The 15,006-nt window shown below is 38.5% G+C and overlaps 1 protein-coding gene across 1 annotated transcript in view; it reads left to right on the forward strand.

Moving 5' to 3' along the window:
* LOC107732704 (UPF0524 protein C3orf70 homolog A) overlaps positions 1-12,230 on the forward strand; it is a 20,940-nt gene extending 8,710 nt beyond the window's left edge. The window contains exon 2 of the mRNA XM_016544116.1: positions 9,979-12,230. Within this exon, the coding sequence (XP_016399602.1) occupies positions 9,979-10,616 (638 nt within the window). The 3' untranslated portion in view covers positions 10,617-12,230. The remainder of the gene's footprint in view (positions 1-9,978) is intronic.
* The last annotated feature ends 2,776 nt before the right edge of the window (positions 12,231-15,006 follow it).

Genomic DNA, 15,006 nt, shown 5'->3' on the forward strand with positions numbered 1-15,006 from the left:
CCGTTTTCAGGGGAGCCCATGTCTTATTAAGGGGAGCCGAGCTCCCCCTAGCGCCCCCGTAGTTTGCACCCTGCTATCACGTCACACAACTGCGTCTTTAACAGATGCTCTGTCGCATAGATACACGCAGCCTGTCACTGTAAACTGGCCTGTCAATCATCTTGTCACAGTTAACATCCTCCACAAGCACCGATTTGCCTCCGATGTCGGGCATTTGTCGGCGATTTCGCAAAACCTGTCGGCGACTGAAAAATCGGGGCTAAAATCGTGCAGTGTGAACTCGGCATAAGCCTCTCTACCTAACCGTCTGTCGCGGACATCCGCCATGTTTGTCGTTTTTAACGCGTTTTATTCATGTTTGTAGTTCTGGACAGAATCCTTCACCAAAGCGCAATGGATTGTGGGCATATTAGCCATTAGAGTGTGCACGGATCCACACTTCAAAAATCGACCTGAAATAGTAGACCATCCGGGGACTTTTGGCATACTCTTAAGGAGGTTGAAAAGTATGAAAAAATCATAATAGAAAGGTAGTAACAAGTTTTTAAGGTGGTTTTATTGTTAGTTTGACTAAGAAAGAGGAATTTGTCCAAAATTATATGTATTTTTATAAATATGACCAAAGAACATAAAAGTGCCCATAGTCTAAGAATCACCCTAGGATGGATAGTATGAACATTAGCCGCGTTTCCACTGTAGGGCCAAAAGCGTGCGTGCCAGGACCAGTCGCGTTTCCACTGTCACTTCCGGGGCTTGATCGTGCCTCGTCGGTGCTTCCTCGGGGCCAACGGCTCTGGGTTTTTTTATGGCCCGACGAAAACCTTGGGCCACAGCGGGCCGGCTGGGGCTAGGGGAGTGGCTATGAACAAAGGCGGAGTTTCTACACGTCTGGAGAGCGTTAGCGCCGCGGATCATTTCATAAAGTTAACAGCTAACACCAGCATTAAAGACTTTTAAAAGAAGTTTAGTTCAAAACACACTTTCAGACAGCAGCGAGTGTTTGAAATAACTTGATCCGATGTGTATTATGATCACCATACAAGGCAGAAATATTTATAAGCGATGCAAAAGACTATGCATGCTAGCCATTAACGTTACCATAGTAAACATAAATACGACCGCTTGAAGAAATCAGACGCCAGCTTCTAATTCTCTATCACAGTCATGTATTTATTTAGTAACATATTTTATCTGTCATAAGTCTCGTCTCGAGAGTTTAGCTCCGCGTATGTCATAAAAATATAATGTTTTTTGTTCGGGAGCTTTTATAAAAATATAGAAATGATCATTCTTTCTAAATGTGATGTTTAAACTGTGACAACAAATAAACAGAAACAGACTCGACTGAATAAGTAGGTAGGCTATGTTCATACCACTAATTTTCAATCCTGATAAATTAATTAATTATGATCAATGTATCCCTTATTATTGTAAAACATTGATGCTTTTGGATTTAAATCTTTAACAAAGCATGCAAACAAACGGCCGCTTTTATCATGTTCGTTTTGTGATCGCGCTAGTTCCAGTGACTTATTTCTTATTAGTTTTCTGATAACTTCTCTTTGTCGGTGAAATGATGGGATTGCGTGACGTTGTTCCTGAGAGGCGTGTAAAGGGTGGGTTTTAGTGAAGCGCAGCGGAGCTTCTAGCCCGACGGTGGAAATGCAGCGTGATTTTGGCCTCGGTGCTACAGGTCCGAGGCTATTAGCCCTGCCCGGCCCGTTTAAAGCACTGGCCCGACAGTGGAAAAGCGGCTAGTGAGACGCAGGGAAGAACTCAGCATCCACTCTCTTATCCGGGATACTCTTCTTCGGTGTTTGTTTTCACTGGTTTTCGAAACAGAGCCACCATTCTCACCCTTTTGTGCAACAGCAGCTGCTCCGGTCACGTGATCCTAACTCAAATCTTATTGCACGGCCCGTGTTTTCGCTTTACGAAATTGAAAAGATTCGTCGGACTGGTGCGGAAAAAAAAACAATTGCATTTTCAGTGCGCGAATGTTCGCGGTCTATGTGGAAGCATCCATAGAAATGTATTGCTTTATTCCAGTGCGTCATCGCATCCTATATTCGTTTCGCTTTTTCGCGCTCAGTGTGGAAAGGCCTTAAGGTGACTAGTAGGCGCTTCAGTGCCCACAGTGCTTAAAGTGAAAGTGATCACTAGAGGTCACATGGCCATCAAAGCCTTCAATATAAGTTGATTACTATGGGCCCCAGGCCCCTCAAAACATACAGTGTACCAGAACATACAAGCTTACCAGTAGAGGCCCTAGACACCCTGAGCACTTCCAGTTTAGGCTGACCAGAAGGGGCTTCAGGCCCCTCAGCATATACAGTGTAAGTTGATTACTAGGGGCCCCAGGCCCATCAGCACATACAGTGTAAGCCTACCAGGAAGGGCACCAGGCCCCTCAGCATTTACATGTCCAAAAGAGGCTCCAGGACCCTCAGTACTTACACTGAAGGTGATTCAAGGGGCCCCAGGGCCTTCAGCCTATAAAGTGTTCACAGATCACCAAGGGCCCCAGCCCCCATAGCATGTACTGTACAGTATAGGATTATCACTAGGAGCCCCAGGGCCATCAGCCTGCACCAGAGGTAGTCGATGGGATTTAGAAAAACAAGAATAATAATTGATGATGGTCAGGAGTCTGAATCTAACAAATTCTAAACAAATATCTTGCTGGAATTCTTAAGAAAAAATATAAACAAGATGGATAGAACATTCTCCTCAGTAAACAGCACTCTAAAACTGTAAGAAAGTCTAATTGGTGTTCAGTGAGGCATCATATAAGCTCAGCGTGAGATGATGCTCAGTCTGTTCTTGAAGCCAGTCTGGAGTGAATGTTCTACCTGAGATGAACCGAGACCTAAGCGTGAACATGGCATTGCCTGTCTAATCCTGACGGATGATTCACACTAAGGGATTTTCAAGGCCTTCATCATCAGTCTTCATCCAAACCCACCCTCACACTTCTCTGAGACCAGTCCGATGTGTAATTACAGACGAGCAGGACAGGGAGATTGTAGGAGTGTAGAACTCAGCTCCTCTCATCTGTGACTTCACTCTTCTAATCAGGGTTCTCTCTCAACCTTTTATCAAGAACGAGCATCTCACACAGTCTGAGTGGCAGCCACCCTCACTACTGTTTCTTTTTTTCTGTTTCTATTTCACCAAGGTTCTTGAAAGTCTATTTTAAGGGTGCATCAAAACAGACGCAAATATCAAGTTGTATCAGGCAAGTCCTTTAAATAGCTAAATGAACTCCTCCAAACTTCTGCCAGCACTCACCATTTATGTGAAGTATATACTCTGCAGAGAGAAAGTAGAGCTCTTACAGAGAAGTGTGTACATCCAGGCAGAACATTTAGGATAATAGTTGCAAATGAAAAAAATGACTTCATTTAATAACTATTATGTCATTCCAATCCCATATGTTATTTTTTGAGGTCACTATGAACTGCAAAAGTCGCTGGTTTGCTTTAAATCATTTTTATCACTATGAACTGCCATTGTATGGAAAAGAGCTGTGCAATGATTCTTAAAGGGGTCATATGATGCTGCTAAAAAGAACATTATTTTGTGTATTTGGTGTAATGAAATGTGTTTATGCGATTTAAAGTAAAAAAAACCACATTATTTTCCACATACTGTACATTATTGTTTCTCCTCTATGCCCTGCCTTTTTGAAACGTTCTTTGCCTGGACATTTGGGCCGCCTTATGCAAATTTTTCCACATAGTGAGGTAGATATGTGGGGGAGTGTTAGAATGAGCCGTTTTAGGTAGGTGTGGCTGACTCTTAGCTTTTATAAAGAATATCTCTTTGGATTTGAGACTTTAGTCTTTGCAACTTTACAGATCTTCTTTATGCACCAAGAGCTTGTAACACTCCAAAGAGAAAGGAAAAATTGAAATCGCATCACATGACCCCTTTAAAAAATCATATTTTTGTGTACCTCAGAAAAAAAAAATAACATGGGATTGGAATGTTTGTTAAAGGGTTCATTCACAGCAGTCATTACTCAGACGTTACTAATTTAAGTAGTATTGAAGTTCAAGTGAAATTGGACCCCACTGACTTTCATTGTGTGCAAAAGAAAAGAAAAGAAATTGGGAGAAGTAATCCTTTTGCACCATACATACAGACCTGTTGAGAAAAACCACCATAGCTGGTCAGCATCCCATTTTCAGTTTTTAACTGACCTTTTAGACTTCCTTGGTGAAACATCAAAAATATCAGCAACAAGACCAGCACAAAAGCATAAACCAGCAAGACCAGCCCCAAAGCACATATAAGATAGATAAAATACTATAAAATACTGTAGAGTACTCAAAATCAAAATGTAAAGTAGACAGACAAAAGTCCAAGTCATTGGTTTGCTTCCCAATTCTCAACAAGAACAGTGTATAGAAGTCGATGGTTTGCATTATATAATAATTTTATTTAGAGCCAGGCCATAGTCACAAGTAATTATGATTAAGACCATATAAAACTTAAAGTATTGTAAATGTCAAGTCAAAATTGTGCCTCGATTCAAGTTTAGAGTCTCAAGCTCTCATTTCTGATAGCTTAGATTGCATGTCTGTAAAACAGGATATGGAAAGTCCTGCTCACATCCGCCTGTAAACCCTGATTGTACATCAGGCTTTGTTTGCACAATATTTGTCTGAGCACAAGAACTTAAAGCCTAAAAATAAGACCAACAATCACAGGATTAGGTCTTATCTGTAGACACACATTCTGTGGTACCCAGTCAGCAGAGGTTTCAAATGTCCTCATATGGACCTTTAGTGATTCTTCACTGATAAAACTCATTGCAATACTTGCTCGATCACTCAAATCCCACTTATTTATATGTCCCACATGTCTGAAAGTGGTTTCCAGTTTCATTAGCTTTCATCATTTCATCAAGTGTAAATGAAACATGAGAATGGATAGAGCAGACTGGAAACAGCAGCTCTGAAGCTTTCTGTATTGGTGTAAATGGCATGTGTGGGTAAGTTTTCAATTACCGTATTAGCCCGAATATAAGACGACCCCCCCTTTTTCCAGATGTACCTTTTGGAAAAAGGCTTTTTAAAAACCAAATCTTGTTTTTTCTCAGTAAAACACATTTTGTCTTCAATTATTTTCATATTGCATATTTTTCCTATTTTAATTTTTGTTTTGAAAGTATGGTAAAAACTGGTAAAATGTACCAACAATCACATTTAAAAAATATACACTTTTTGATATACCATTAAAAAAAAAAAACCGGTAGCCCATCTGAATTAGGACATTTAGGCTATCCATCTAATAGTAGCCTACCAAAATCTTATTAGAAGTTAAATCTTACTGTTACTATTATTGACATGTCAAAGTCTAGACCCTGAATATAAGACGACCGCGTTTTTTCAGATGTATTTCCAAGAAAAAAATATCGTCTTATATTCGGGACAATACGGTATATACAGTGCTCCCCTCCTAGCACTTAGCACGGACTGCTAACCTGTCCATAGACACATGGTCAATGATTTGTAATGGGCCTATAATGTACTGTATTATATGACTGAATCAGGCTTTAGTGGTACATTATTATCTGTCATGTGTAGAATGACCCAATTACTGAGCTGATTTAGCAGGATAGTCTACCGCAAAGATTTTCTTATGAAAACTCACTGGAGGCCTGTTAAAGGGATAGTTCACCCAAAAATGAAAATTTGATGTTTATCTGCTTACCCCCAGGCAGGGGCGTAGATTACGCGGGGGACGTGTCCCCCCCCACTTTTAATGTCACTTAAATTTGTCCCCCGCACCTTTTGGGGCAAGTGTGTTCGCATAGAGGTTTTCAAGAGCTGGTGTGAATAAATATAGATTTAAAAATAATAATAATAAAAATAATAATTAAACAAGGTTTCTTGAGCAGCAAATCAGCATATTATAATGATTTCTGAAGATCATGTGACACTGAAGGCTGGAGTAATGATGCTGAAAATTCAGCTTTGATCACAGGAATAATTTTAAAATGTATTCAAATAGAAAGCAGTTATTTTAAATAGTAAAAATATTTCACAACATTACTGCTTTTGCTGTACTTTGGATCAAATAAATGCAGGCTTGGTGAGCAGAAGAGACTTCTTTATAAAACATAAAAAATCTTACTGTTCAAAATATATATATATTTTATTTCCCTCACTTCTGAAATTATGGCTACGCCCCTGCCCCCGGGGCATCCAAGATGTAGGTGACTTTGTTTCTTCAGTAGAACACAAATGAAGATTTTTAACTCAAACCGTTGCAGTCTGTCAGTCTTATAATGGAAGTGAATGGGAATCACGGCTTTGAGAGTAAAAAAAAAAAAATACACAAACAAATTATATGACTGACAGACTGCAACGGTTTGAGTTAAAAATCTCAGTTTGTGTTCTACTGAAGAAACAAAGTCACCTACATCTTGGATGCCCTGGGGGTAAGCAGATAAACATCAAATTTTCATTTTTGGGTGAACTATCCCTTTAAGATTATGTCAAATGGTTTGCTTGACACATTATTTACTTTTAAAAAACATCCCTAAAATAATTCAACCGCATAATACTGTAAATCACAAGAAATAATATATTCATTAGCAAATTTTAAACTGAAAACATCTGCACAATTTTGCTGTGTTCTTTAATGAAGTTAATAAATACAAAATAATTAACCCATACACAAATGAAATATATATGAAATATACTGTATATACATTGTCATATGAAGTAAAAACATATATTAAAGCTATTAGAAATTTCATAATTAACATATATATAGCACATACAAATATGCATGTTTATGTTTATGTAATACATTTTTGGACATATATGTTATGTATATCAATCCTAAAACCTGTCAATACATGATGATGTTATATAAGTAAATATAAAAGATAGACATCTATGCATGTGTGGTGTTTTAATAAAGTCGCATGTATGTATAGTTGACATGTTATTGCTACATGTAATACCGTTTAAAAATCATAATATAGATATTATTAATATACAGTATGTACATATTTTACTATGGAGAGTTTATTTACATTATAAACTTACACAGAGAATATACGTACATTATATACGTACATTATGTGCAAATTATATATGGCCTTATAAGTAACATATATGGCAATATCACTCTTGATATAGTGCAATAAATGTCAGAAATTACATTTCTGCATGGGAACTCATGGAAACATTAAGGTCAGCGGCACAATTACTTCATAAATTATTAAACACTAATTAACACGTTTTATTTGAGTCTCTTCTGTTAATTAGCATTCCACACATCTACATCAGATCAGACAAATATATTCAGTCTCGAGGATGGTGACAGATATAAACACACTTTTTAAGGGCAGTTGAATGTTTTTGCTCCCTTGTTCCAAAGAAAGTCTTTCCTTTTTGGAAGCTTAATCTATAAAGACAGACATGACAGATACAATTACAGTGGCAGAAGAATTCTTGTTCTCGACAGGATGTTGATGTGATTATTACGAAGGATAGTTTTTTCATGGCTAAGAGTTTCTATACAGGCCTCAAGGCATCTATTATTTCACGTTTCACACATGACTGCAAACACTTGTTATTTCAGATCCATAGTGAGGTGGAGGCAATTGTTATGTACATTCATCCTTCTTTCAAATTCTTTAGCTTGGCAGTAGAAAAAGTGAAAGTGGTACAGTCACAAAAATGGTCAATGGCTCTACTGAATGGGATTAGAGGTATTGGCTTTTGTTCTTATGCCTTGTTAACTGGGGAAAGCCTTTTTTTCTTTTGTTTTCCAATTAAGTAGGTCTGCTCTGTCTTCTTTTTCCATCAAAAGCAGATTAACATGCATTCTACCACAGCTAACATGACAAATCTGGTCATATAGTAGGTACCCTATTTACTGTAAGTCAATCCCCTAGCTGTGTCATATGCTTTGAATGAAATGTGTATCATGTCTGTTCATATAATTCATATTCATTCAAGTTCCTTGAATGATTTTTTTTTTTTGTCTCTCTGTCCTATTTCCCTTCAAATGCTCTCTTTTTAAACAATAAATAAAGCATTGCCCACAAGGCTATCTGCTCCAACAACTGTATATACCATACAACCTCTCCAAGTTTTTGTTCCCTTAGTTTACAAATTGTATATACTGCATATACTGTAAGCCGTCTTCATCTAATGCAGACCCAGGATTGAGAGATTTGAAAGAAGTTGCATAGCCAAGGGCAAACACAATGAGAAAGTTTGTGTTTATCTAATCTTAAGATTCTCATTGCCTTCCAATCACATTACAAGCGTGGTGTGATGAAAAAGAGACAGAAAGTCAGAAAGAGATGCGTTTGTCTGTTTGGAGAAGCAGAAACCGCAAGTGATGTCAGTAAGAATGGTTCATTCAGAATTGTATGTCAGTAATTGCCACAGTTGAATGCCATTTATCAATGCAGTTGGAAATTCAAGGTGTTTTTTTAGGGGTTGAGATAAACCATAAATCTACAAGGTGGAAAAAATAGCTGGAAAGAGAAGATAAAAGTGTGTGATGCTACAGAAAATGCCGTTTTGGACCAGATATCTGTGATATCTGACTGCTTTTTGTCATCTCTAAATGAGTAGAGATTCGGATCAGATGGAAATGATTATTTCTCCTGCCTCAGAGCCAGTTGGGCCTCAGGATGTTCCAGAGTGAAGAATCCATTCTATTCTGCCTTTGAGATACTATAGCCATCACACTCAAACTCTATTCACTCTATGGGGTAAATGCAGTGGAATTACTTTTAGATAAGATACACCTGTGAACTTTTTTTACAAAGAGACTGTTAAGACTGACCGCACAAAAAATGTTCCAAAAACTATAGAGCCAAATGAGGGAATTTAAAAATATATATATTTTATATATGTGCTTGTTCTTGTGTCTCATGATTAAAGGCAGAGTAAGCGATTTCTGGTAGCCAATGTTGATATTTGAACAAGTGCTCCCTTTTTAGATGATATGTGATTTGTGGGTCAATGAAATAATGCTTGTATTTGTTTTATAGATCTATCCAACCTGAATTAAAATGCAATTAATTAATTCAAAAAGTACTAAAAATGACAAAAACACACTATTATGAAATTACCAAAACCTAAACTAAAATTAAAACAGAAAATATAAAGATAAAAATATTTAACAAAAACCATAATAGTATCTAAAAAATGATGCTAAAATAACACTGCTGTTCTGTGACGAGCATGTTTTTGATTTCTGAAACATATATTTTGATTTCTGATATTTTTTGGGAGAAGCATATATGAAAAAATATCACGGTGATACACTTTTCCTGATATCGTAATGAAGATTAAAAACTTGTTCTTAAAAAAATAGTTTGACGGTCTTTTATTTGTATTTCCTGCTTTTAGAAGCTATTATTTCTGCTTCACTGCTTATTAAAATTACATAAAACATAAAAATGTGCTGAAAAGCATCAAATGTACATTGTATTAAAATATATATTTTTACATAACTGTATTCCCTTATACAGTATCTTATGTCTTCTGTAGTATACAGTATATGCCGTATGACCTCGAAAGTTGAGAATATGCCTCTGCGTGAGATTGCTGGTTGTGAAAGAATCAATTCTGTCCTCTGTGAAAGAGTAACACTTTCAGATTAGTAACTTGCTTTGTACAGTGCAAGTATCTAGCCACTTATAACAGCATCAATCACAGCTATCACCAGCACAGCAGACAAACCAATAGCAGCTCAAGACTAAGTTAACTCACCAATGAGATTTGAATTTAAGTTTTCAGCAAGAATATATTTATTTTTGCTCAACCTCATCTATTTTTTAGTAAGTTTTCTCACATTCAGTTGATGATATCAGTGTCTCCTGCTGCACAGAAAGAATTGTTTTGGGGCACCTATTGTATTCAATACATATGAATGTATATTATGAATTTTATTGAATGGCAAAAAGTTAATTCTGCTGTTTTCTTTTTGCAGGTAAATATGTCTACCAACCCATGACCAGCGTATGCCAACTTCCCAGCACGCTGGTTCCAGTTGCCCCCTCAGGTCACACCCACACCATGAACCTGTCCATCTCCCTGGCTGAGCGCTTTCTCAGGACGGCCCCCAAATTCCAGGCTCCACCCTGCCCAGAGTCGCCCAAGTTCTGCGTCATCTCTGAGCTCTTTGTGGATGATTACATGGTCAAACGTATCAACGGTAAGATGTGTTATGTGCAAAGGCCGCCTCCCCCTTCACCAAATCCCAAACACCAACCCCAAATGCCGGCACCTCAACCTGCACCCCAACGTACCAACAAGCACACAAGGCAAGCAGGCCCAACTATTAAACACGACCAACTAAACGAGAAGATCTCAGGCCCTAAAATGGACCACTGCTCGTCTCCCTCCAGTTCAGAAGACTCTGGAATCAATGCATTGGGTCTGCACTACATGGAATCATGCGATGAGGACTCCTGCGTGGATGATGACGACGAGGAAGAAGAGGATGATGAGCTGAGTACCGATGGGGACTCCAGTCCCGGCAGCCTCTGGGACCAGGATGAGTGCACTTTACTGTCACCGTCCAAATCAATGGTTGAGATCATTGAGAAGATCGAGACTACAGTTTGACGTGCCTGTCAATTAATACCACAATTGGAATTCCTCAGTCTCGGAAACACTTCCCAACACTATCCTATATGCAGGTGCATGAGTTCAATGAGCCAGTGCAAGCACACGCTCCCTGTTATGGCAGTGCCATTCGAGGTGGTCCCAGAAGAGCCCTCGAGAGATGAGTCATGGCAACTTCTCTCCTCTACTTACTACAACTCTGATTTCCCCTATAGTCCCTTACGCATGGTGAGGCTAATGTAGGTTACACGCAAGTAAGTGTGCTGACAAACTCATATTGTGAGAACTTTGACCAAATGGGACTCGATACATGATAGAATATTTCATGGATGAACAGATGTAGGAAAGTCAAATTCAAAAATATGAGGCTATGTCTCTCCTTAGAGAGCTCAGACACAATCTGTCCAATGCATAGAAACGGAAGAGGGAATGGCTGATGCAATATGGAGAGATCTAGACTAAGACGGTCTGTGTGTGTTAGGAGGATAGAGAGTGCTACAAAGATAGAAGGAGAAAGAGTGAGGGAGAGAGAGAGTCTTTCAACGTCCTGTTAGCAGAATCAGTCAGAACAGTGGCTAAATCATGCATGAGCTCAGAGGACGGTAATGAAACTTTGCGATGAAAAGAGATTGAGGCTCGTGCCTGAGGGAATGCCCCTTTTCTCAAACTCTCCCACACGCTGAGACTCCCAAGAGGCACAGCCAAGGGTACATTACCAGATGTTTCTTATCTGGCACCAGACTGTGGAGCGAACCAATCCTCCCATCATCACAGTCCTTAAAGTTTGTGTCTTCTTTAGGAGTGGAAAACAACTTTTGACAATCAGTTAGGTTTACGATAAATTCTGCAGAAGAGTGATAAGGAATAAAATTGCATTGTTCGTCCCCCAAGAATCCCATTGTGATCTATGTTCCATTTTGTCAAGCCACTTTAAAAGTGTGTGGTGTATCATTGACAAAGCCAGAGGATTGCTTAGGTGCCATTCACGCAAGATGCGTTTTTGTGTCCTGTTTTTTAATTGTTGGTCTACATAATTGTGCTGGACAGATGCTATTGTTCCTTGATGTTTTTCTCACATCTGCATTCTTAAGAGTTCACCCAAGCACTACGATTTTGTCATAATTTACTCACTGTCATGTTATCACAAACCTGTATGACTTTCTTCTGTGAAAGAATATGACAAATGTTATTTGTATGTGTTGTAAATGGAATTTGGAAGATGCTTTTTGCAAAACAACTTACATTGGATTCAAGGTATACATGGTATCAGGTAAACATTTTATCAAACCCATAATCTTTACATTGCTGGTAGCATGTCTGAGCTACAAGAATGCTATAAACCAGCTTTCAGGTTATTTCTGCCGCCCCTGTCTAGGTGTATTTAACGCAAGAACGCATCCTGTGTGAAGGGCCCCTTAGTGTCACTTTGAGATCTTTGAGATCTTTGAGATCTTCACTGGCTCCAACAGTTTCAGGTTTTCTAAGAGTTTAAGAACATTTGGCCCATTCAGACTTGCCAGAGCATCTCTGGGTCTCATTTTTCCATTGCATTCACACTTATTATATTAAAGGGGTCATATGATGCGATTTCAAGTTTTCCTTTCTCTTTGGAGTGTTACAAGCTGTTCGTGAATAGATAAGATCCATAAAGTTGCAAAGACTAAAGTCTCAAACCCAAAGAGCTGTAGTATTGTTATCGCCGCCGCCATGTCTTGAGGACGCTGTGTGTATCGTTGCGAAAGCGAAACTACTTTGTTTGGCCTTCCAAAAGAGGACACAACTAGAAATCAGTGGTTAAGTTGTATTTACAACACTGTTCCAGAACAGTTCAAACCAAATATTCAGATGTGTGCAGCACATTTTACGGAGGACGAGGACTGTTTCCTGATCCTGGGAGAGTAGCCTACAATGCCGGTGTTCTGACAAATAATGCTGACTCACAGCCTGTAAGTACGTTTTCATATTTAAAGGATTTGCAACTGACGATTCAAACGACAGTTTTGAGCAGTGTTGAGTAGCGCTTGTTGTTTGTCGTTTCTCCAATCACAAATGCAGACATGGTTTTATGTTTACGCGGCGCGATGCAACGCAACGTGTAAAAAGACAGAATAAGTAATTATAATCAGTAATTATGTCCCCACTGGATGCAACAAATGCCTCGTTTATAATGGGTTTTATTGGTTTTGTCTCATCGCTCCGGGACACGGCATCACAATATGGTAAGGGGCGTAACATTTCCGTCACACGTTTGAGGTATTCGGCCAATCACAACGCACTGGATAGCTGGCCAATCAGAGCACACTTTCAGAAAGTTACAGAAAGGCAGGGCATAGAGGAGAAACAATAATGTACAGTGTGTGGAAAATAATGTTTTTTTTTACCTTAAACCGCATAAACACATTTCATTACACCAAATACACAAAATAATGTCATATGACCCCTTTAAGACCACAACTCCGTTACCAAATACCCAAGCACATATAGACTGGCCCAAAATGTAAAAAACAACCAGCATGTCAAGTGCTTCTTTGCCTTGGTTTAAGCTCATGAAACCATTGCTATCACTGCTGAGGTGGAATACAGTCCTAAAAGAAATATCAAAGTCACACAGGGAATTCACACATAAATGTCTTGCTCTACATTTTTAAAGGGATTACAACTTAACCAAAAAATTGAAAGTTATGACAATAAATTTGCTAATTAGGGGACTACGAGCTGAGACTGCCAAGGATGTACTGACTGGATGAAAACCAAGTGAACCCTTTTAATGATCCAACCTCAACCTTATCCAATATCAACCTTTATTTCAAGTATTGGCTCAAAGATGTTATACTTGCTTGCTGTTTGCCAAACCCATGTAATATATAAGCACATATGTAACTTTACTGCCTGAACAAAAATGTTCATTTTGAAGTTCCTCTGATCACGAAAGGACCATGATCCACAGATGGTGCAGGTGTGATTCTCTCCTTGTTACTGAATGAATGAATATAACTATCCCTGTCTCTGCAGTTTTCATATCAGGGACTGATACTGTAGCTACAAATATATACTGTAGACAAAATATTTGTTTATCAAATATTAAAATATACCCTTTTTTCTTATATCAACTATTGTTAACTCACCTCTTATTTTTTCTTATAAAGAAATTTAGAAAATAAGAAATGTTTCTGTCTTTCATTCTGAAAATATGCTTGTGCGTCTTGGTTGATTCCAAACTTAAGTGTTACGCATAGGTGTTAATATAATTTCACAGAAACATTATTGTATGGCTCTTCAGCTGTTAAAGGCTAACTGCATTGACCGTTTAATCCTAGATAATCCTAGAGAACTTCCAGTTCAATTTACCACCTTCATTATCAGAAGAGAAGATATTTTGGAATCATAGAGGAGCCGTTAGCAGAGAAACCCGTTTGAAGCCATCGAAGCAGCGAGACCTTATGCCTTCTTGGAAAACAGATGGGTACTAACAAGAAGAGACTCCATGGAATACAAGCCTGAACCAATGAAATAACAGACCACAAAACTTCCCCATGTTGCTGAGCACACTTGCATCTCTCTTAAAGCTAATTCAAACACATCCAGAACAACCTATATCAATGCTTCTAATAACTGCATTTTTGGTTTAGGGGTATGATTGAGCCATTAAAGGAATAGTTCACCCAAAAAAGAAAATTTACAGAAAATGTTCTCACCTTCAGGCCATCCAAGATGCGTTTCTTCATCTGAACAGATGTGGAAAAATTTAGCATTATATTACTTGCTCACCAGTGGATCCGCTGCAGTGAATGGGTGCCATTAGAAGATGCGGATACTTTTATCATATATCCGATATCAGCAGATGTGGCATTAATTGACAGGGAGGAAAGACGGCACAGAAAGCTGCTCGGACAAAGTTACCTGCTAGGCCACAGTTCATTTGCAATTGAGAGTGGTGGGTGGAATGGAGAGTCGGCACAATCCTTTAAATGAGCACTAGTGATGTGAAATGCCTGTCACCACAGCTCATTCACTGTGAATAAAAATAAAAATGTGATACTACAGATTTAAACAAATACATTTTTAAAGAAATTATTTGTAATTATAAGAAATAAACTCCGGTGAAAATAGCCTTCTATAATTTCTTGTACTGCATGTTCATTTGAAGCAAACATTTGTATTGTATTCCCATTCTTTACAACATACTGTACACATTTTCAGTTCCAGTTTTTGGGGGGACGGCTGATGCCCTGGGACACAGTGGGACCACAGTCCATCCTTGGACATGGATCATTCCAATTATACTCTCTAAAGTGCATTTGAAATATAGACAACTCTGTTTCCATCATGATAATTATAAATTGAGTGTCGACATACACAATCATTCAAAAGTCTAGGGTTGGTAAGATTT

This window comes from Sinocyclocheilus rhinocerous, unplaced genomic scaffold (genome assembly GCF_001515625.1).
Source record: "Sinocyclocheilus rhinocerous isolate Xijiao unplaced genomic scaffold, SAMN03320098_v1.1 scaffold971, whole genome shotgun sequence".
In the NCBI taxonomy this organism is placed as follows: domain Eukaryota; kingdom Metazoa; phylum Chordata; class Actinopteri; order Cypriniformes; family Cyprinidae; genus Sinocyclocheilus; species Sinocyclocheilus rhinocerous.